This window comes from Thermobia domestica, chromosome 9 (genome assembly GCF_964235325.1).
Source record: "Thermobia domestica chromosome 9, izTheDome1.hap1.1, whole genome shotgun sequence".
NCBI lineage: Eukaryota > Metazoa > Arthropoda > Insecta > Zygentoma > Lepismatidae > Thermobia > Thermobia domestica.
Window position 1 is genome coordinate 264,767,149 of NC_137462.1, and position 24,515 is coordinate 264,791,663.

The following is a 24,515-nucleotide window of genomic DNA, read 5'->3' on the forward strand; positions in this document are numbered from 1 at the left end:
TTTTAAAAGACTGTTAAAATCAATCAATCAAAAGACATTTCAGTTATGTATTCTGACAATCCTCTCATGCTTAATAAAATTTAATTCACACATGTTTGTAGAACGCAAGACAAAAGCAAAAAATAGAAATTTGCACATCAAAGAAGACCGCACTTTACCAGGAAACAACGGGAACATAAAACGAGCAACAGAACGGAATCTTTAGCAGCTTCTTGATTAAAATGATACAAGTATTTAAACGTAATATATTCTGACATATATATGCTCTGAACACAACTTTTTAAGGTAATAAAAGAGCTGGTAAAATGTGGGAACATGTTATTATAATCACGTAGATAGAGTTGGTTTTATAGTAGATAGAAGGAAGTGCTTATTTGTTCATAACCGTTGCATTATAGTCGTTAGAACGCTATCATAACTGGAGCAGAAATCTACGTATTAACTCCTTTCCCAGATGGAGTTTTCTGAATTACTCTCGAGGGTAGTAAACCAGATACAAGCTTTCTTTATTGAGTGCCAGTAACCTTACTTTCCAGAGCTTAAATATCTAACCGTATTTACGGTGGACAATGTAAAATGTAACACAAATTATCAGAGCCGCAGCTAGGGGGCGGGGCGGTGGCTCCGGGCGCTGATAGCAAGGGGGCGCCGAAGGAACAAGAAGAAAGAAAAAGGTTGGAAATGAGTAAACAACGCGTCGCTCCGACAAATGTATTGGCACCCTATTAAATCAATATCGATGTCAATTTGCAAAGAAATAGATTTGTTAAAAAGTTTCTTGCTCGCTCTGCTTGCAATCCAAATGTTAAAAATAAGAGTCACAACAATTTATTACTTATTACTTAAAGAAAGTTTTATATATGATTTGTTAATGATGATGTGATATACAAGATACAGCATAATTACTTGATGTTATAATGTGCGCAGGAGCGTTTTCAAAATCGGAAACGGTCAAAGTCTCAAATACGTGTTCGGCGTTTTGATGGTGATGAGTTTGGTTAGTTAATCACGCTTTTCTACCCAATCGGATTAATCACGATGATGAGAATGAAGGTATGAAAATGAGAGGAGTGAAGAGACCACATGGAAGCTTTGATTTGCACGGGAATATCAAAAATGAAGGTAAACAAGGTGAATAATAACAGTTTCGAACTTGAAGCAATCGTAGAATAGAAGCTTAAGGGGTAGGAACTTAACCCAATGAATTTCGTGTGTGTATGTGTGTTGGTGTTTTTTTAACTTGTTAATTAATAATAAGTAACTTTAAATTCAGAATTTCCATTCATAAGAAATTAAATAATTACTGTAATTTCAAACATATGTAACTTAGTAACCATACTATATTTTGGATTCTAAATACAAACATTAAACATATTCTTCACCTCCATTGATCAATATTGAGAAATTCACAAATAATTCTTCTTTTGAATTTCCGTTACATTTTACAAAATATTTTTACCGAAAAGAATCTAAATTAAAATACTATTTGTTTGGTCACATACAGAACACGATTACAAAAGTTTACAATTATTACTTGAAAGGGGTTTATTCAGAGTTCCATTGCCAAGGGCCTCAGAAGGTAGACGTTGACCAATATGTATAATAGGAAGTATTCGTCAAGCTTTATCTAGGGGTACTGTTATTTTGGATCTAAAGCCTGAAGAAGTTGGTCAAAAAGAGCAGCAAAGGCAAGGGAGTTATTGTTGGTTTAGAGAGACTGAGAGGTTTTAGGAATGAAATTAATATAGGAAAATAATCAGTATGCATCCGCTAGGATAGCGCTAAGCTATCGGCAAGGGTGATGAGTCGAAGATCTTTTCAAAACTAGATATCTCGAAATAAAACAAAAGTAACGAAATAAAATGTATATTTGGTATTGAATCTTTCAAGAGCTTGCATATGACCAAGGGCGCCCATGTTGTGGTTTCCAAGGGGGGTCAAGCGACATTTCAAATGTAGTCTCAAATTTTGCGGTATTCTAAAATATATATTGGGTTTTCGATCTTCCAAAGCACAATTTCCTCTAAGGGGGGGGAGCGTCCCACTTTGCCCCCCTGATGGGCGCCCTTGCATATGACATGCAATTTGTTTCAAGGGAACTTCAGAGACTGAGTGAAACTAGTGAGAAATCATTCTTCACTAGTGGTTCCATTTTTACTAATTGGGAAGCTTGCCCAACTGATAGAAAGCTATTAAACGAAGACTTGGTTAGTGGATTCTTTAAAGAACATTGAACCTAAACTAAACTATGCAAACAAATACAAACAAACCGCTTTCTAGTTTTGAAAGAATCTTCGACCCATCACCTATGGCGGTATTTCAGCTTAGCGCTGTTCTCTATGGATGCTTTCCACGTATGCTAAATGCGGTTGCATACTGATTATTTTCCTATATTGATTTCATTCCTAAAACCTCTGTTTCTCTAAATCAACAATGACCCTCTTACATTTGCTGCTCTTTTTGACAAACTTTCTGAGGCTTTAGAGCCAAAATAACAGTAGGTCCTAACTCTAGATAGGGCTTGACGAGTACTTTCTTTTACACCTTTTGGTCAACGTCTACCTTCTGGGGTTCTTGGCAATGGAACTGTGAATAAACCCTTTAATGCTGTAACCCATTTTGAACATTTTAAAAGCACATAGTTTCTAATGTATTGAAATTTAATTTCTTATCGATAGAATGAAACGTTGAAAAACGGTTGAAAATTTCCACAATTGTTATCCAAGTGAATTTGTATTCCAACCAAAGAGAGTTTTGTGAAGTTTAACAAAAAGTCCAAAATAATCCTCTTGAAAACAGCATTTATTTGCAAAAGAATATATAATGATCACTTTTGGCTGTTGCAGTGATCTGTCTAAACAGCTTCATAAAAATTCAGCGCAGTATAACAACAAAAGCTGCTTCTTTTATATGTTTAAAAAAGCTTGGTAAGATGAATATGGGGGCACCGAATTCTACTTCACCCTAAGCTCCGAAATCTCTAGCTACGGCTCTGCTAATTATTTTAAAAAATATGTACTTTATTTTGTTTCCATTGGAAGTAGTTTTCTCTTTGTGTTTCGTAGATGGTTTCGTTGTGTGTTTGAATAAGTGCGCATTGCCATAGGTGCGGTTTGTTACAAAATTATTCTGGATAATTTATATACAATCTCTGGCCAAAAAGTTTGGTGAATGTGTCTTTATTTCGAATGGATTGTTGTCTTACATAAAACAGCAGTTACTGTAAATCCTTCGCACTCCTCGGAACGACCGTACAAATTCTGGAATCTCCTTGCGTAGACTCGTATTTACTCAGTAAAAAATGATTGTGTTAATTCAACTCAATTTTAACACAGGGCAGTGGTTCCAGCCTGACTACCACTATACGGTGTTAGTTCAACACATACCCCTTGGTGTTGGCGTTTAACACAGGGGGTGTGTTACGTCTTTAAGCGTTAATGAACCACAAAATTACTACCCCAAAATATGTTAAATAGCCTATATGCGTAATGTATTTACATTATGCTGAGTCTAAAAAAAAACACTTTAAACAAGTTAAAAAATGCACTCTAGTGGCGGGAGGGGTGGAAGAACCACCAACCTTTTAATTACTAGCCGCGTGCTCTTCCGACTTGGCCACGGAGGCGATGAAGAAACGTCGCTTGTAGAGGGATAAATTGTTGAGGTCTTTTGAATTTGGCTAATCAGACTACTCCTTTAAGCCGCGTATATTTGACGATAACCGTTCGGAATAAGATAAAATCTGCTCGCCATGTAGACCTAATTTTATAACAAAATGACGACTGTCTATTTACTTTATTTTATAGTTCTTCCATATTCATTTTCAAATGATCGGCGACAGTTGCCATAAAATAAAGTTGATGCGTTTGTTGTTTCTAGTACACAATCGCTTAGAAAAAGAAGCAATAAATGCATCAAATGGGGGAGATGAATTTAGAACACCTAAATGACACATGCCTAGCACATCTTATGCTGTTAGGGTTTCTTCAGAAACACCATGTAAAACAACTGAAAACACATCGCGCGGTTTGCATTTTGAAATTTTGCGTATACCTGGATTTGTAAAGTATTTCTTTCTACTGTGTTTGTCTGTAGCTTCAATTAATAAGCCTTTATAATTAGATGCTCAACATGTTTGGCAATCAAGCAGAAAACAACACAAAATATTCTACATTTGTTTTAATTTAACACACAGGCTGTGTGTCATTTCAACTACCGGTATTTGACACACAACTCCAAATCGAGAGTGAGTTGTTCTAACTACTTGTTTGTGTTATATTTTAACACAATCGTGTTAACACACAGGCATGTCGTTGAAATAACACAACGATTTTTTACAGTGTAAGGATGGGTTTCAACTGGGTCTTAACAATACGTTGGATGTCCGAAATCCTCAGTAACCTCTGCCTGTCAACATTGTGTCCAGTGCCGGATTTACGTATAAGCTAATCAAGCTATAGCTTAGGGTTCCTATCTTGGGGGCCCCAAAAAATTAACGGAAAAAACTCGATGCACATTTCCAAAATATAAGAACAACAACGAATAAAATAAAAATTAAATATAGCAACAATCCTTTGTGTTGTGTAGGCTCTTTGCTTCATAAAATGCTACTATTGTGCTGCCAAAATGTCTTGAGCCGTGGCAAAAATGCGAACTAAACCTCAGATCCTCACACACCCACACGTTGAGCCAATAAGGGTTCAGCTGTTGCTAAGCAAGAGAAAGGGAGTGGAATTCCGTCAGCCGATAGCAGCGCTTGCAACGGAAGACTAGGGATCAAGTCAATGTAATATATCTTTAGTTTCTTCATTTGTGTATGTAGGGTGCTACGTTCATCTGGGCACATAAAAGCACCCATTACCTTCAATAGCTTAGGGCCCCACCAAACCTAAATCCGGCACTGATCGTATCCGTGCATTTTCTAGTGGTACTCCCGTTTCTTCTCACATCCTCATTCCACCAATTCTTCCATTATCATTCACTTCCTTTAATCATCCGTCTCCCTTAGCCTAAAGGACATAATCGTTGGACGTTAAACCAAAGGATTTAATTTCGTTACATTTTAACTTCCACGTAAGAAACTTCAAATATTATGAACAACAGTAACATAACTGTATAAATTGGAATAGTAGGACGTAAATGGATTACTTTGTATTTTACGTAATCAATTACGTACAAATATTCTTTTACTCTAGGTTTAAGCTACTGATCTCTACCTGCTACATAAACAACAGTTATAGTATAAACACAGTAAGATGTTCTATACAGGGTGTTTCAAAACAACACCGACAACGTTTAGGAGGTGATTCCTGACACCAAAATAAGACGAAAAGTATAGACCAACCTGGGTGCACAAATGCTTCCTTTCGGAATTATAGGCTGCCGAAAACATGAAAAAATGAACTTTAAAGGTCCATAGCTCCAAAACTATGGGACCTACCGTAGTCGGGTCAAGACTTTACTTAGGAACTAATATGTACTCTATCCAAAAATACATGTTTCAGAATCCTAAGGTACTCACGCAACAATTTTTGTACAGGCACTTTGGTTACGGGCATATAATCTGAAGTACTCAGTAAGTAGCTGTATAAAAAATGTTGCGAAAGTACTGCAGGATTCTGAAGCATGTATTTTTGGATAGAGCACATATTAGTTCCTTAGTAAAGTCTTGACCCGACTACGGTAGGTCCCATAGTTTTGGAGTTATGGACCTTTAAATTTCATTTTTTCACGTTTTCGGCAGCCTATGACGCCGAAAGGAAGCATTTGTGCACCAAGGTTGGTCTATACTTTTTGTTTTATTTTGGTGTCAGGAATCACCTCCCAAACGTTATTGGTGTTGTTTTGAAACACCCTGTATATAAAATCTTAGTTAAATTTTGTGGAATTCAAGTATTATAAAATGTAGTTTACTATCGGAAAAAATATAATCTCCGATGATGAAAGAATTGTTAAAATCAATTGAATAGTTTCGGACATCACCTCCAATAAACATTGTGTATATTCCATAAGAACAAATAATTCTAACTTCTTAAATAAAGACAGATCGATAGTTCTGCTTTTTTTAAGCCCCAAGTTTATACCCTTTAGGTTAAAAAGAGACGGTTGAAGGTGAATGACTATGAAATTAAGTTTTTTTGGCTCTCCCAACAAAATTTGAACCTAGGATCACGAACATCAAAGGCCCACATGCCAGGCACTAGTCCATTAGGGAAGACTGATAAACGTTTTTGATGTTAACTACTCTAGCTTCAAGGTTTGTTCACTAATTCGCGGTTTAATAATGACATTCGTATATCCTAACGTAATTTAAATCAAATACACCAATTGAAGGAGAGGTCATGCTCCCAGTCAATCATAGACCATCATTAGTGTACTTTTTTCGGAAAGTGAAAAAACTAACAAGAGTTTCTGACGAATGGAATAAGTTATATTTATATTACTCTCGCTTTAAAATATAATTAAAATTGCATAAAATGACATACAAAAGTAATTGCAATGGTCGGGGAAATAATTATTATTACATTTCCCTGATATCTAAATATCCCTTTTTGCGAAGATCAAAAGATTACAAATCGCTGAACGGTCATTAGGCAGAACGGAAAGGAATCCTGAAAACTCAGGTACGGATAACAGAAGAAATGAAATGGTTCTTGGAAGGAAGAAATGAAATGTGTGATCCCCAGGGACAGCTGTACATGCTTCCATCTGCTCAGAAGGTTGGTAATGAGTTATGATATGGAGTTCCATTTTTCCACTGGCGCTATTGAGAAATGCGGATGGTCCTTAGTGCACCTGGAGGTGTTGCAACACGTCTCCCGTTATCATTCTACACCAGTGTTTCTCAAAGTGTGAGTCGCGACCCATTGGTGGGTCGCGGGCCGTTCGTTTGGTGGGTCGCGACAAGTGTTTCCATTTAATTGTGAAAATTTTATTTTGAAGCAGAAGCAGATGTAAAGTAAGTAAAGTTCAGGGAATGAAATTGAAAGCGTTAATTAATGAGGTGAAGATTAAGTGGTTACTCAGAGCCCTGCTCTGTTGTACAGTCAGTAGAGATGCTGGGTTAGAATGGAAAGAGAATGGGTGAGTCAAAATCCGTCACGGGATAGAGCATTGCGTTGAGAATTGTGTTAGCTCTGTGTTACCTTTATATGGAAAAATTAGAAATATGATTTACAAAATTTAATTGGTTTGAAATACCACCATTACGTAAAATGACAATGTGTATTTGAATAAAAGTAGGAGTGCCATAAAGTACTTTTTAATATTTAATGTGGGTCGCGGTAACAAGAAATTTGAGAACCACTGTTCTACACGCAGTCCGTGGAAATTAAATTGAGGGAATGAGCAGGCCAATCAGTTCGACGAATAACTTCTCGCTCCAAACGCTCCGCACTTGTGCAGCGCGATGCGGCTGCGCATTATCGTTCATAAATATGAAGTCAAAACCGACTGCATTTCTGAAAAGATGCTTGTGGGGAAGGAGTACAGTGTGTAAATAACGTTGACTAATAAGTGTAGAGCATTCAAAAATTAGAAGGTCGGTATGCCCATGAAGCATTATGCCTCCGTACACAAGAACATCTACACCACTGAAACAAATTGCTCGATAATGTTCCTGGGTACATTGCGTGTTCCCACTTCTTGCCAGTTGATTTACGTCCCCAACCAATACTGAGAGTGAATCTGCAGTCACGTGAGATTAGAACGCGACCCTATTCCTTCTCGTTCAGTCCTGATGTTCTTTGCACCCTCACAAACAGTTCCGCCGATGTGCTCAACGGAACCTAACATATTTTTGGGCAAAGAGAATACTCCCATGCAATTGACGTGCTCCTGTGCAACGTGAGATTAGTTAGACGCCTTCCAGTTCTGTTAAATGTATTTGCCATTATACCCACTACTTGACGTTGTCCCCTTCTTGCTTGTTGCACAATTTATAGGTCGTTGTAGCTGCTGTAGTTCGTACAGCATTGCCTATCGTTTGGAAGGTTAACAATGCACGTGAAACAATGATGTGGGCGATATCAACTCCTGGGTCACACTCGTTACACTTTGGCCCTCTTCGAGCTTTCTTTCTGATTATTCTATTTCGTGTGAACTTACGTAAATGTTGACTTCCGGCAATGTTGCGAGTCGTTACGCGTGTGTTCAAATCTCTTGGTGCGTCATCTGACTGTGACTTACTAGATTTTTCTCCAGTCTAGACATGAAATTTTTGGGACTGAAATTTTCAATATAATTCTTCTTGGCTTCCTTATAAAAATTCGTTTCCATGCATAATGAACCCTAATAGCTCAATGACTACCATACACTGTCTCGTTTCTTTCATTGAAATGTTTTGTGTTGGGGAAGCAGAACCATTCTGCGCTACAGTCACACTAACAGTACGCAATGTAACGTCTTGCTGTTTGTGCACGTGTGTGAAACGTCTGCCAACATGTTCCCGAGGTTTCATTCATTTCTATCAACTATGAAATTTGTTACTTTATCTCTTTTGTACTTAAGTTATGCACCTCAGTGTATATCTGACTGCTTAACCTCTTAATTGCGAATGACGACTCAAGTTGTCATGAGAATTTTGCTTGTATTTGCAGTCTGACGACTATGTTCGTCATAATAAGATTATAATAAGATTCGTATTGGGCGTGACGAATTAACACGTATTTTTCGTTGGACGTAAAACTCAAAAATTTCATTTTATTTCATAATACGTATTTCTAACAAATTTATTTGACATTCAGATGCAACTTTCTGATTCGAAAGCTCACCAGTTATCAGGTTAAAAGTAATAGAACGAAGTTAATGATATTTTACACAGTAAAATGTACAATTTGACGCACTTTGATGTTAGAAATGGTTATTTTAGTTTTTATTCTGTATTTGTTGTATGTTACTATTTGATACTGTCAGTGCAAGCTATATGTTAAATACATGTTTGTAGGTATTTTCTCCTCATTCATAATAATTAAAAGAAGTTATGTGAAGTTAAGGATACAAAATGAATATATGCCCTGACGAAGGGTTCATAATCATTACGCGTGTGTTCGAATCTTTTTGTTAGTTATCTCACTGTGACTTTCTAGGTTTTTCGCGTCTAGATATGACACTTTTGGCACTGTAATTTTCAGTACGGTTCTTCTTGGCTTTCTTATTTTAAAAAATCTTTCCCATGCATAATCATTATTTCTAGTGTAAAGTAGTTTCATATGCATTCCTTGAAGTCTCCTTCTTTCTAACCCAACCATAGGTTGGTGGGCAACATGGAAATTTTAAAACTTTTCTCTCCCTTGGGAGAGCTGTTTTATTCTTTGATAAAGTCTCTTCTTCGTAACTATATCTAGATATTCTATGTTTGGTCTTCCTCTTCCTGGTTTTCCTTCTGCCTTTCCCTCTATCAGCACGGTGATCCAATCGGAGTGCCGAGTGAGATGGCCAAGCATTCTGTTTCTTCTTTTTCCTATTATCTTCATGATCTGCCGTCCTTCATTAGCTTCCTTTAGTACGTCTTCATTCCTTTTCCTTTCGATCCGTGATATGCACAGCATTCTGCGCCAACACTATATTTCAAATGTTTCCAGCTTGGATATTTCAGCTTTTCTCAATGTCCACGTCACTTATCCGTAAAGCGCCAAGCTCCATACTAGGGTCTTCATAAATAGTTTTCGAACGTCCAACGACACATTTCTATGTTAGCAGTTCTCTTTTCCTATTAAGTGCTTGCTTAACCTGCTCTGTTCTGCAACTTAGATCTTTTTCATTTCTTCTGTCCGAGGATATTAGACTTCTTAAATAGGGAAACGTCTTAACTTCTTCGATTTTATGTCCCTCTAGCCGTATGTTTGCCCCTTCCTGTCCTGCCCTTGTGTACTTTATCACTTTGGTTTTCTTGTTATTTATCTTGTAGTACGTTGATAAATAAACCAGTTAACATTACTAACCAATTACATATTTCATGTTTTGTATTCAATTTCGAATTTACAATTTTGTTTTGAAAAAAATCAATCATTTAAAAATATATGAAAATTAAAAGACTAAATATAACCTTCCATTAATAATAACTTATTTTTCTTCCAGGTGGCATTGCTGTTGGTCTTCACGCTAACGAATTTTAGAAGAACCGAAGCACAAAACTCAAGCTACCTAGCACCCCAGACAGAAAATCCACTTTCCTTCTCCACTAGTTTATCTACTACTCTAACAAAATTAGAACCTTCAACTAATCAAGATTCTTCAGCAAACAGTGACTTAAAATCTTCAACGCGTTCACAGTTCAAAGATGAAGGTGATATTTCACAAAGTAATACCGACAGCGACACTTACTTGCCACCAGATTCTTTAAATGTTCCAGAACAAACTGTCCAAGAATTTTCAAATTCAGAAAATTTTCCGGGACAGACAATTACGATATTTGTTCACAAGGATAGTCTTTCGAATAGTGCTCCAGACTCTTTTGAAAATACTAATATTTATAGAAGCAATGTTCCTTACACAACCACTAATGATACGCAATTTAATGAAAGTGCAATTACCTCCAGTAATACAACTACTGAGAGATCAAATGACTACGATGACGGCGAGAATCCTGTGAGAGACAAATTATTGGCAAGACCTGATCAGCGAACTTCCTTTGGCCGTTATTCTAGTTTTAATATTGCTGTAACAAATAGCCATGGATTGCCGCCGGGCGCAATTGCTAATAGCTTCGGAGGACAAACAAATTCCGATAGAATAGAGGAAATTGGTGGTTACTTGCCACCAAATATCTACGACACCCAGCAACAAAATGGGTTTGGTGTTATTGGGTATATTCCACCTGAAACAAATTATAACAGTGGCAGGACAGCCTTAGTTGAGATACATGGATATAGCAAAGATCCAAAACCAACTTTATCACCCACAACATATAATGGTGTATCGACGTATTCAGTGGTAGAATACGGAAATGATAAGCTTACTTCACAAGATTATTATAAACAAGATTTGCAAGCAACTCCAACAGCAGGGTATCAAACTAATAACTATAAAGTAGATAACTCTCACCTGGAATATGAGAGTATACCTTTCCTTCCAAGTCCTTCACCACCAGCATATCCCATCAGTCAAGATTCCAATATTGGAAGAAGCAATGATAAATATGTGCACCAGGGACAGAATCATGATTCATACTTACCCCCAAAACCTGAAAATGAATTTCGTCTAAGCTCCGGTGGTACAACACATCATGGAGAAACATCTCCAATCATACCAGGCCAATCTAGTAATTACGGTTTGACTTCAACAGCCAAACCTAGTACTTCCTATATTTCACCAACGAATTCAGAATATCCTAAAACATCCGATTTCATAGTTCAATCACAAAATTTTGTTGTAAGAAACAAGGATGCCCAAAAATACACATCTACAGCCCGTACTGACCATCACATTTTCACATCAACTTTCAGTTCTACTGTTGATCAGCATGGTGCAATTAGTCAGCCGTCAACCACTTTAGAACCTCCAACTACAGAGTCAGTGTCTCAAACATCTTCATCGATAGAAAAATCAACTGCAATAAATGAACAAGCGTCTAGAGTTTCTAGTACAGGAAGAAGACGACCTAACAATGGAGGAAGGAAAAGAAAGAGACCACTTCAATCAACTCGACATCGCCAACCTATACGAGGTTCATTTGTAACAACAGACAACCCACCGACTCAAAGATACAGAACAACTTCACCACCCTTAAGACGAGTGAATGCAGAATCACAGATAACACAAGCAATCTTCAAAGACGCAAAATATTCTGGAACTAGTGAAAATACTTCAGCGGGTGGTTATAACACATTTAGTTCGAATGTCCCAGTTTATTCATCAAGTAACCTGAAAACAGACAACAAGGGAAACTATATTCCACCAGTGCAAAGTTCTTCCATTCAAACTTCCAAAACAGGAGAAACAAACTACAATACTCATAGCAATGGCGACGGCTTCAACCCTTCTGGATTAGGACAAGCAATTTATATTCCTCCAAATCAAAATTCCAACTTTAATAACCGAAACTACAATCAACCAACTGGAAGTTCTGTTATTGCTGATACTCCACATATTTCTTCGTCTGTCAGTTCTGATGTAAGTAAGGCAAGTTACTTTACTCAAACTGCAGGTCAATTGAATCAAAACTCAAAAGCTGATCAATCATCCTACAATTTACCTTTAAGTTCTGATTTTAATAAACCGACAGAGGCAACAGCTAAGAAAGAAAAGATTTCAAGTAGTCATAGTCAATCTTCTGATGTGGACTCTTCAAGTGACATATTGCAATCAGAAAGCCAATGGTATCTTCCACCTTCAAGAGATAATGGAGTGAATAATGCTCCGACCAAACATTCAATATCAAATATTGACAATGAAGGGAAACAATTACAAATTACAAAATCAATATCAAATGTTAAAATATATCAAAATGGAAGGGAATATCATGATACTGAAGGTAATGCTGGAGAGCGTGAGAAAGACAAATATTATCTTCCACCTTCAAGCACAACAGAGACAACTGCATTGAAGAGACAAGAAGTAAACATAACTCCAAAACCACCAAAAATAAATTACCAACAAGATTTTAATTCTCAATCAAGTTTTACAGCTAATAATTTTCAAAATAACAGAAAGGAATTACATATAGAGGACAAAATAGGGGGATCGTCTACTTATATTCCACCGCATAGGAAAGAAGAGAACATCGGTAACACACCATCCACTACAGCCGCATATTATCAACACGACAATAGTTTCGGACATACTAATTCACAGTCGACTAATATTAATACCGAAAGACCACTACAGAATATATATTCAAATATAAACAGCGACAAAACTGTATTATCGACAGTAAGTTCTACAGAAAGTGGAATACATAGTAGTTATGCACAGAACAATCTACAAGCAGAAGACGAAAGACACAATAGGTTTGATGGACTAAATGCTGAGAAACAGAAGCCACCTTACCTTCCACCGGAACAGTCACATGATCATTCACAGAGTTCTCAGTTTCCATTTTCACAAACAAACACAAATGGATTCTCACAAAATGATGGACATGGACATCATCACCAGCCACAAAGTCAGGAAATATCAAACTCCCAAAGTTCATTCTTGGGATCTACAACAAATTCACAGTCGAGTGCAAATGGGTTCTCACAGTCTGATGCACAAGGAGGGCAGCAATATATTCCGCCACAAAATCAAGACAATTCGTATCCACAAAGTTCTTTCTCTGGATCTGTACAAAGTTCAAACTCAAACACAAATGAATTTTCACAAACATCTGGACATGAGCAACAGAATTTCAATCCATCGCACAGCATACAAAATGAAAACTCCCAAAATGCGTTCTCGGGATCAGTAACCAATTCACAGTCAAGTTCAAATGAATTGTCACAGTTCAGTGGACAAGAAGGGCAGCAGTATCTTCCGCCTCAAAGTCAAGGAACCTCAAACTCCCAAGGTTCATTCTTGGGATCTACAACAGGTTCGCAATCAAGTACAACTGGATTCTCCCAATCTGATGGGCAAGGAGGGCAGCAATATTTTCCTTCACAAAATCAAGGATCCTCTGGCTTTCAAAGTTCGTTCTCGGGATCTGTAACAAGTTCACAATCAAACACAAATGGATTTTCGCAATCTTATGAACAAGGAGAGCAACAATATCTTCCACCATATAACCAAGATCACTCATACCAACCAAATTCATTTTCGGGATCCACAAATACACACTCAAACACAAATAAGTTTTCACAAGAACAATACAATCCATCACAAAGCACAGAAAATTCAAACTCCCAAAACGCGTTCACAGGATCTGTAACAAATTTACAATCAAACACAAATGGATTCTCACAAACAGGTGAACAAGGAGGACAACATTATCATGTACCACAAAATTACGAAACCTCAAACTTCCAAAGTTCATTTTCTGGATCTACAATTAATTCGCAATCAAGTTCAAATGGATTCATACAGTCTGAAGGACAAGGTGGGCAGGAATATCTTCCACCACAAAATCAAGAAACGCCGAACTCTCAAAATTCATTCTCGGGATCTACAGATTCACAATCAAATACAAATGAATTCTCACACGCTGATGGACAAGGAGGGCAACAATATTTTCCGTCACAAAATCAAGAAACCTCAAACTCCCAAGGTTCGTTCTCAGGATCTGTGACAAATTCACAATCAAACACAAATATATTATCACAGCCTGATGGACAAGGTGGGCAGCAATATCTTCCTCCACAAAATCAAGACAACTCATATCCACAAAGTTCGTTCTCGGGATCAATTACGAGTTCACAATCAGGCACAAATGAATTTTCACAATCAACTGGACACGAGCAACATCAGTATACTTCAACACAAAGCATAGAAAACTCTAACTCTCAGAATGCAAATTCGGGTTCTGTAACAAGTTCACAATCAAATATAAATGGATATTTTCACTCTAACGAACAAGAAGGGCAACAACATCATCCATCACAAAATCAAGAACACACAAATTATCAAAGCACGTCCACGGGATCTGTAACAATTCTTGGACAGAAAGAATCTCAAATTACTTCAAATCAAGAAAATGCTAACAATTTTTACCTTCCACCACAGCAAAGTGCTCATGTTTCACCGTCCATCTCGAGAAAAGATTCCAGGACACAATCAAGGATTTTCAAGATTGAACGAAGACTCCAACCACCACCAATTCCAAATCAAGATATAGATTTTTCAAAGCAATCACAATATAAGATACCGGCTGAAAGTGATAGATTGGAAGAACAATTCAGAAGTCAAGCGGGAACACCCCAATCTCTTGGAAATCATGATCATAATCATCCAGGAGTACTTTGCGACTATGTTCAAAGTTTGTTGCAGAGAGGAATTAACGTTCAGTCGTTAGTTGAAAGGCACAGCGAGCATTTACGTCATAGTAGTAGTGGTAGTAATGGTATACTAGGAAGCAACGAATATATAGCACCACAAATTTCAACACAACAAGAATCACCAAATAATTATCACAAACAAGAAAGTCAAGGTACTTATACTAACGCAGGATATTCCAAAGAATCACAATTTGGACAAGTACAGTTTCCAAACAAAGAAGGTACTAATACACAATTTGAATCCAATACGCAAACAAGTTCACATGCACCACAACAGCCAACATATCTACCTCCCCAGACAGGCTCTGGATCTAATAGCGTACATTTTCCTGGTGACACAACTCAAACAAATCAAAATTCACATTTTAGTCAGCAACAATTTCAGACATCAGAACAATCTTCTGGTAGTTCTGGAGCTAGTAGTTCTGGTTTTACAAGCAGCACAGAATCTAACGTGAATACTCAAGGATATGGTTCCTCAACAGAAGTTGATAAACAAAATTCATATTCTACAACGGAACCAAATGGTCACGTACAAACAACTCAATCATATCTTCCACCAAAACGGCGGAATTTTGGTAGAGTGCGTGCGGGCACAAGGGGATCATGGAACATCCGTTATTCTACTCCAACTGTAAAGGCAGCAGTAAATGTGCCCAAACAATTTTTAGTTGGTCCACAGAGAAACCAGGCTTCTCGCTCTCGAACCAATACACAACAGAATTCACAAGGACAAAAGGATACAACTGATACCAGTCTATCATTAAACTCAGGAAATAGAGCGTACACTGGATCAGAGTATAAGAGAAGAAAGTTTCCGGGGTTAGTTATTATTCAACGAAAAGAATATGATGCCTTTTCATTACAGAATAACAGAAAATCGGACGAATTCAAAGATCAAACTAAAGCTTTACAACAAAACGTCAATATACATGGTGCAGACAGTAGGGCAACAAATCAGGCAAAACAGAGTAATCCGAATCTCGTAGAAACAAGTATTCTAACTAGTAAGAGAACTCAAGTGTACAATGCAGCATCGGAGAAATCCAGTTATCCTTCAACAACTGAAAATATACAAGGTCTGTATTCTACATCAAGAAGTGTTGCTGGTATCAGCATACCCAACCAGGAATCTCAGCCAAATAAAGATTATTTACCACCTGAAATTTCCAAAAATAACCAAAACTATCAACCTTCTAATACAGCACAAGGACAGAAGGAAAATAGTTTTAGTGAAAATAAAGATCAAACATATTTACCTCCAAATGAAAAAGATAAAAACTATAATAGTGACCATGGTTCTCAAAATTCCAACTTACGACATCAAGAAAGTCATAAGTTTGTTAGCAACGAATACAATCAAGGTTCGTCTGGAAGACAAGGTCCAACTCCTGAAGTACCAACCGTTGATGCATCATCGTATATTCCACCAACGTCTAACAGTTTTGACAATGGAAATAAATTTATACAGAAAACAAATATACAAACACAAACTACCTACAACGAATATGACAATTCCATTCCAAGTACAACATTACGGCCACCACCATTAAATTATAACATTCCATCTCAAGATTTTGGAAGCTCTAATAGAAAGTTGCCTTTAAGTACTTCGTCAGTTCAAGGTAATGAAAAAATAATCAACAGAAGTTTTAACGGTGCTAGTAATGTCGATACAAGTTATATCCCACCAAATGCACAAACTATAAATAATCAAAATGTTCAAACATATGAGAATGTTCAAACATCGAGGAGAAGATATGATTTGACTACCACTTCAACACCACCTTTGCCTCAAGTTAATTCGGCAGAAAATTCATATTCAGGAGAAAGGGGAGGTAATTCTCAAAGCATAAGTTTAAACCAACAATTTCAGTATAATAATGAAGGTCAAACACATAATAATGGTCAGACTTTAAATGAACCATATTTGCCACCAACATCTACTATTAACGGAATATCACAATCATCGCAGAATCAACACCACGGAAACGCACCATATCAACAAAACAACGAAGAAAGAGTTTTGTCACAAAATTTCAACAGCAATAATAAAGAAACGAGCACCCACAGACCTACAGATGGAAACGATATCTACATTCCTCCGTCAGATAACAGAAATTTTGGACATACAACAAACAGTGGTAACTTAGCTACAAATCTTCAGCAAGCTCAAGGATTCAATCAGGTTAATATTCATCAAAACCATTTCACTTCTACAAGAAATGATTATGCAGCTAACACACCGTCTTACTTGCCCCCAACATCTGTCTCACATGGAAATTCAGATACTAGTAGCAATTTCCATAGTGGTACCCCGGCAAATAATTACAACAATAATCAAGGGCAGTTTTCACAAAATTCTAATGCTAACGCTAATCCTGTAACATCTTCAATATCCTCAACAGAATCATCATCTTCACAATTTAACTCAGAAACAAATTTTGGGCAACAATTATCTCCATCCTTAACTCAAGGAGGAGCTAGTAATTTCAATTACAATTCCGAAAATTATGCTTTAAGCGAAAATAATGCAGACAAGACGTCGTATCTACCCCCAACAGCAGGTAATGTGGTCTCATTGAACTCATACGATAGGGACAAAGTAAACTTTCCAACAACAGAATCATCATCGATTGGACAACCGTATATTCCTCCAGGACATTCAGGATCTTCTGTTGGTGGTTCTACTCCTATCTTACAAACATACGATTCACAATCCATAAATGGTTACCAGAACTCTAAAAGTAAAATTGATGTAATAAATTCAGGAGTAGCAGCTAAAGGAAGTAGTATATTTCATAGCAGTGGAACTAACAACGCGGGTACATCAAGTGTCCTTCACAATACTGCCAAGCATGATCAATCTTATGTTCCTCCACATGAAAATTTAAAATCAAATGAAAATTCCTTTCAGTTCTCAAGTAAATACCAAGACACAGGTATCCAAAATTCTAACTACGGTTTTCAACAAACTTCAACGCCGATTGTACCACGTCCGTTTGAAGCACCAACAACGGAGGCGAACACTTTTCAACAAAGTAGTATCTCAAATCAACAATCAGAATTACCTAACAAGTCAACATCACAATTTCAGAACAATGGTGTTTCAACAGAGACAACTGCACAAAATCAAAACTCTCCCTTTCCGAAACCGCCAGTCAGGAATGTTGTTATAATTATTCCAAGTACAAATGCGAAAAGTAATTCCCAAACAGATAATCAATCGTACCTTCCACCACATGAAAGTAACAGTAATACTAATATCAATACAGGAAATGTACCAAATAATTTAAATGGTTTTACTAGTAATGGCCAAAACTATGCATCATCTACAAGTAGTGTACATGGGAATGAAAACCAGTCATACCTTCCTCCTCAGGGGTCTGATACGTATTACAACAACGGAAGATCTACGGAATCATATGATATTTCAAGACAAGATTCATTCCATTCTAAAGAGTCTTCCAAATCTTCATATTCAATTAATAACGGTAAATTTGTAACTCCGTCTACTGGATATAATTCTGATCATAGTAAAGATGTGAATACTCAAACTGGAGGTTCCCCCTCATTACCCTCAACTCTACAATATAAAGTTGAAAGTGGACAGCTGAATGTAAAATCCAACAGAAACTCCTATCAATCGCAATCTTCTCTGGAGAAACAGCATAATATTAACAGAAATGATAGAATCATTACTAATGACAATAAGTACGTTCCACCTCCATCACAGGAATACACACAAACACCACAATATTCTTCACAGCCTGTAACTGAATCTGGACTTCAAAACAACAATTTTCAATCAACTGCTTCAGATAATTCTCAATACACTAATCCAAACGGAAACAGACCTGATCAATCGTATCTTCCGCCTTATTCAGAATCAAATACAGAATCATACCGACAATCTGGAAATACTGTCTTTGTGAACTCACCTAGTCAATCACCTGATTCACACAGACAGTCTCCATTCTCAGTTACAACTGAGAGAACCAGTTCATTTACGTTGCAAGAGAAGGCTTCAGGAGTGTCAAATGTACCTAGTGATCAAGTGAATTCAAGATTTGAATCTTATTCGCAATCCACTACTAGTTCTCCTCGCGGTAGTACGTTAAGTTATGAGCAGAAATCCTTGAAACAAATTACTTTTAATGAAAATCAAGGATCTTATCTTCCACCCAGTCAGTCGACGTATCTTCCACCTATTTCTGATGGAAGCTCCAGCTCATTACAAAACAATGCTAAACAAGAAACCATTAAATCGTATCGTGAATATAACACCTTGACTACTCCAGCAAATGAGTATTCCCAGAAAGACCAAGGTTCTGGCGTTGTGGGATTTTTCCAAGAAAAATCTATTGGGCATAATTTACCGTCTACTTCTTCTTCTTTAGAAGGCAGTGGCCATAATAACCATGGTAAATCGTCTTCCGTAAATACCATATCAAACTTGTCAACAAAGATTGTTTCTGGAACAGGAAATGCTTATATTCCCCCACATAATAATAAACCATTTACGAGTACACAAACAGAAAATAGCCAGAGCAATGGCAACTCAAACTTGTTTCAATCACAAAATGGTCAATCTGTATATTTTCCTTCACAAAACGGACAGGTGCAAAACAACGTAGCACAAACATTTGGTAGCTCGGAGCAAACAGTTAACGGACAGAATGGAAATTTGAAACCAACTCAATCAACAGGAACAACACCACATGTAGGCGGACTTCCATATCTACCTCCAAAGCCAGAGGGAAGTGCTCGATCTGCAACAACGGCGGTGACGTCAAGCAGATCTTCATCAAGAATAAATAAGGGAGGATCCGTCACTATTGTATCAAGTAAATCAAACGGTAAGACTTCTGACAATATAAGAAATAGGAATAATTACTCAACGGTTTCAAGAACAAGTTATTCTTCATCTTCACAATCGAAATTCAACGGACAGACATCAAATAGCAACGTGGCGCGACAAAGAACTTCATCTATTGCAACTTCTGGGAGATCACAAAATGGGAATCTCAGAAGTAAAATCCAAAGTAATTCTGGTTCAGTGAGTATATCTACGCAGAATCAGAGAGATTATATACCACCGCAAGTAACAGTAAGATTTAGGGAATCTCCATACGGATCGCCAACAACTCCTAGCGCTCCAAGCATTTCCACAGTTACTTCTAAAACTTTTACTATTAACAATGGTACAGCAACAATTTCTGTCCACTCAATTGATATTAACAATTCAACGTCCTACAAAGGAAGCAGTAATTTATCTAAAACGTCAGTGAATGGGAATGTACAGAGTACGAATCAACAGTCTGGAATCGGAAAGCAGAGTTTCTCTGGAGGGAAGACATTGACAGTAGTTGAAATTAAAAATAACCAAAATGTTTCTTCACGAAGCGAAGGATTAGATTCAGCTGGAACTTCGTATCTTCCACCTGGCTCATCTACGGGTTCTCCGCCAACTCCTGGGAAGTTTGGAGTGTCTGGCAGGGATGCCGTAAGTATGTTTATTATTTGTAACATTAATACCGTATCTGTAGGTATTTTAGCCTCTGATCTATCATTTATTTTATGCAGTATTATATCTTACAATATATTAAGGACTTGCAATTCATATTGACACTATTAGACACAAATGTACGGTTAGATGAGCGACTAGCAGTTAGGGGTATGTAAACATACTATTTACGAATGAGATTAGGTCATAACTAGCAAGAAGTACATAGTTTGTCGTTACTAAAAGTTTTGGATACGTGAGAACAAATTCTCCAATAGTTTATTTTCCTAGTCGTATGATACAAAATATTTTATGAAAATACGATGAAGCAATGAAAGTGGTTTTATCAGGAAATGGCTGTAATAATCCTTTAAGGAACAATACACTAAAAATGTACTATAAAATACACTAAAATCAGGAAAGATATTTGGTGGGCCAAAATGAAAGAATGGGACTAAGACTAGAAACATTTGGCTCTCTTCCTACGGTTGAGAGCTAAACCTTTTATAGATATTAGGAATGCCGGTAGATAATAGAAATTAAACACTTTAGCTCTCGCCTTAGAAAGAGCGCCCAATGCTTTTAGTCCTACAAATGAAGAAATTCGACTAAGACTAAAAGCATTGGGCACTCTAAGTTGAGAGCTAAAGCTTTTTATGGACATTATTGATAATGGTCGATAATAAAAAATGTCCTTTAAGCACTAAATCGTGCCCAATGCTTTTAGTGTTACAAATGAAGAAATTAGACTAAGATTGAAAGCATTGAGCTTTCTTCCTAAGGTTGAGAGATAAAGCTTTTATGGATATTAGGGATGATGGTCGACAATAGGAACGTCGCTTAACATTAAATATCGTCCAATGCTTTTAGTCTTACTAATGAAGTTGAACTAAAGACTAAAATACTCTTTCTAAATTGTGAACTAAGCTTTTATGGATATTAGATATGATGGTCGTTAATAGGAAAGTCACTTAACGCTAAATCGAATCCAACGCTTTTAATCTTGCTAACGAAGAAGTTGAACTAAAGACTAAAAGCATTAGATACTCTTTCTAAATTGAGAACTAAAGCTTTTATGGATATTAGGGATAATGGTCGATAATAGAAATGTCATATTAATATTAAATCGCTCCTAATGCTTTTAGTTTTGTCCTATTTCTTCATTTTACTCCACCAAAAATTATCTGTTTTCCTTTTAGTGTTTTTTATAAAAGCGTTATTGAAAATTATTATTATTTACTTGTATTCTTTATTCAATATCTTGGAATGAATTCCTTAGCCCTAATTTGCTAAATGCAATAAATGAATTGATAGAGTTAAACCTGACTATAAGTCGAATGCTGGTGGGTAGTTTATGGTTAAGTTGTTATATAGTAAACCACAAAATTAAGATCAATAGATTTACTTTCACAGATAGGATTAATCAGGTAGTCAATGAACAACAGGCAAGTAAGTGTACGTAATTATAAACATATCTTATACCATGGGTGTCTCTGGCGGGGGGAACGAGGGGGACGCGTCGCCCCCAATATTTTGAAGTACAAAATATTCAATATTTTATTCTAATTTAATTTATTTACTAACGACAGAATATCATATAAATAATAATAATTATATTTATTTGGAATATAATATTCAGGCTGTGAAACGATCGTAATCGAGTTTTTGATATAACTTAGAGGGTCCGTGAAGGTGAGCAGAAATTTAACAAATGGAATGGAAGTTAATAAACAGGTTGGGCTAGGTAGTGCCATTTAAATCGCTTTCTTTGATGTCACCCCGAAATTTTACATGCCAGAGACGCCAGTGTCTTTTACTATTCCTATTCCAACAATGATTCCTAATAGTATTGTAATATTTGGTTAGGTGAGGCATACTAAAACACATATTTGACGCTCCCTCTGTCATACTATCTATAATTTTGTTATTATCGTATTCCGATCTAAACGTTTGCCTACCAGATCTTGTTTCCAGTACTAAAATAGGACTTTAAGAAAAGGAAAAAAGAATAGGAAATAAGTAAAATTATACTGAGCTATTATTTTGCCAAAATCTAAGTCTAAATTCCGTTAATAAAATGCGCCTACTTAGTCGATTTAACACTCTTTCGAACAGAAAGTAAGTGTACTCGGAACACTTATACGGAACGTATTATAAAATATGCGTTTTCAGTTATACGTTTACTGCTGAATGTTACATAGAGTTATACGTGAAGTCCAAAAATTACGGGATTTACGCATGTAACCTACGTTTTTACGTGCCTCACATACGATTTTTTCAGTGTAATCTAAGTGCATTTGTACTTAATTAATTCATTTTATAGTAAGATCAATTTTATATTTATACATTTTACTATACAACATTTCATACTTCTTATGAGTATAAAAGTGCGTTAAATTTAAGTTGAAAAACTTGAATCAAACAAACAAACAAGAAGCTCAATGAAATGAGTACAAAAGCTCGTGATCTCTACATTTGGGAGTCACAAAGAATAAGATGACACTTCATGTTTTAATATTCAGGTTACCGGTTACAAGTCGTGCTTTTTTTTTTAACAAAATGAAAATTGTCCTGAAATCTTCATAGTTCTTTTCTTTCTTTAAAACCTGTAAAAATGTAGCGAATATAAATTCATGCCAACAGCAAAAAATGTACTGAATTAATTGTTATTTAAATGTCTGGTACGTTGGAGATGCAAGACACAAAAGCAAGAAAAAAATACTTGATATCAAAAATTGACGATGTTTCAAAAAGTATAGAACACCTTACCTCTGGTGCATGCATTGAGAAAAAAAAAAAAAAAGACATATGGTGTACGTAAAATCGTAGGGTACATGTGTAAATTCTGTAGTTTTTAGACGTATGTAAAATCCTCCGGTAAACTATAATTCAGAACGTATGTTTTATACGTAGTTTTCGTATAAGTGTTCTGAATAGACGTACTTTCCGTATACGTGTTCTAGGTATCTATATGTACTTTCCGTATACTTGTTCTATCTATACGTACTTTCCGTATGAAACAAACAACTGTATTAGGCGGTCAAGATCTCACATACAGATGGACCTATATAACATATAGCTGACGTATGTAACATACAAGTACCGAAAGACTGTTACATGTCAAACATCTTAAGCGGAAAACGTCAGTACTAAGCAGCATATGATAACATATCCTCCGTACAAACTTCCGTAGTAAACTTATGAATTCCTTATATTTGTATAATATACTACCGTCCTGATAGCGAATTTTTTTTTCGGTGTGGGAGCTATAGTTCGATCCCCGGCCAAGTAAATTTGTGGTGGACACAGCGGCGCAAATCTGTCTTCAACATTTGGGTGGGTGGGGGGTACGAGTAAGACCGGTCCAATAATGTTTTTTTTTTTTTTAAAGCGATTGTCAAAATATTTATGAAGTTGAAAAAAACAATGCTGTGGAGGATCAGGGGAGCAGAGTTGTCTTCAACAGTGTCAAGCGGGAAAATTTGAGGATTATTCTGGGGAACATCAATTTCATCTCATTTTCCTTTGTGGCAATCGGACACAAATCCATCACATTTCTCCGAAAAAAAAAAAACTCATTTCAAATCAGATTATTGGGGGGACTGTTCCCCCAGTTCCTTGATTGAAGGGGACATGTCCCTCTTATCACCCCAGGGATTTGCGTCAGTGGGTGGACAACATCGTGTGTGTGGATTTTCTCGGGGTACTCCCGTTTCCTTCCAGATTTTTATTCAAAAAATGCTTCCTTCATCATTCACTTTCTTTGGTGATCGTCTCCCGTAGCATAAATGGCATAATTGTGGGATGTTAAAAGAAAACTTTCAAATCTAAATATGGATAAGGTATTTAATTTATAATATATTTCAGGTGGTTCACGGTAAAACATGTTAAATGTTGCACTATCCCAAAGGTAAACATTAATAGCTATCTGTAGTTTATACTGTATTCTTATTACTTAGTTAATAATTTCCATTGGTCTTCAATGGAATTAATAATTGTGGAGATTTTATTTAAGTAATTATAACCTTGTTTACATTTAATAGGACTTTATCTTAACAATAGGTAGCAAAGCACGCTCGTGTTCCGCATAAACACTACCC

General features: G+C 36.5%; 1 protein-coding gene across 2 annotated transcripts in view; it reads left to right on the forward strand.

Annotated features, from left to right (window-relative positions):
* LOC145660674 (uncharacterized) overlaps positions 1–24,515 on the forward strand; it is a 103,559-nt gene that overhangs the window by 68,278 nt on the left and 10,766 nt on the right. The window contains exon 2 of one of the 2 annotated variants that reach the window (XM_081726008.1): positions 10,078–20,415. In XM_081726008.1, the coding sequence (XP_081582134.1) occupies positions 10,078–20,415 (10,338 nt within the window). Of the gene's footprint in view, positions 1–10,077; positions 20,420–24,515 lie in introns of both variants that reach the window. The other variant, XM_081726009.1, reaches the window with a different exon arrangement.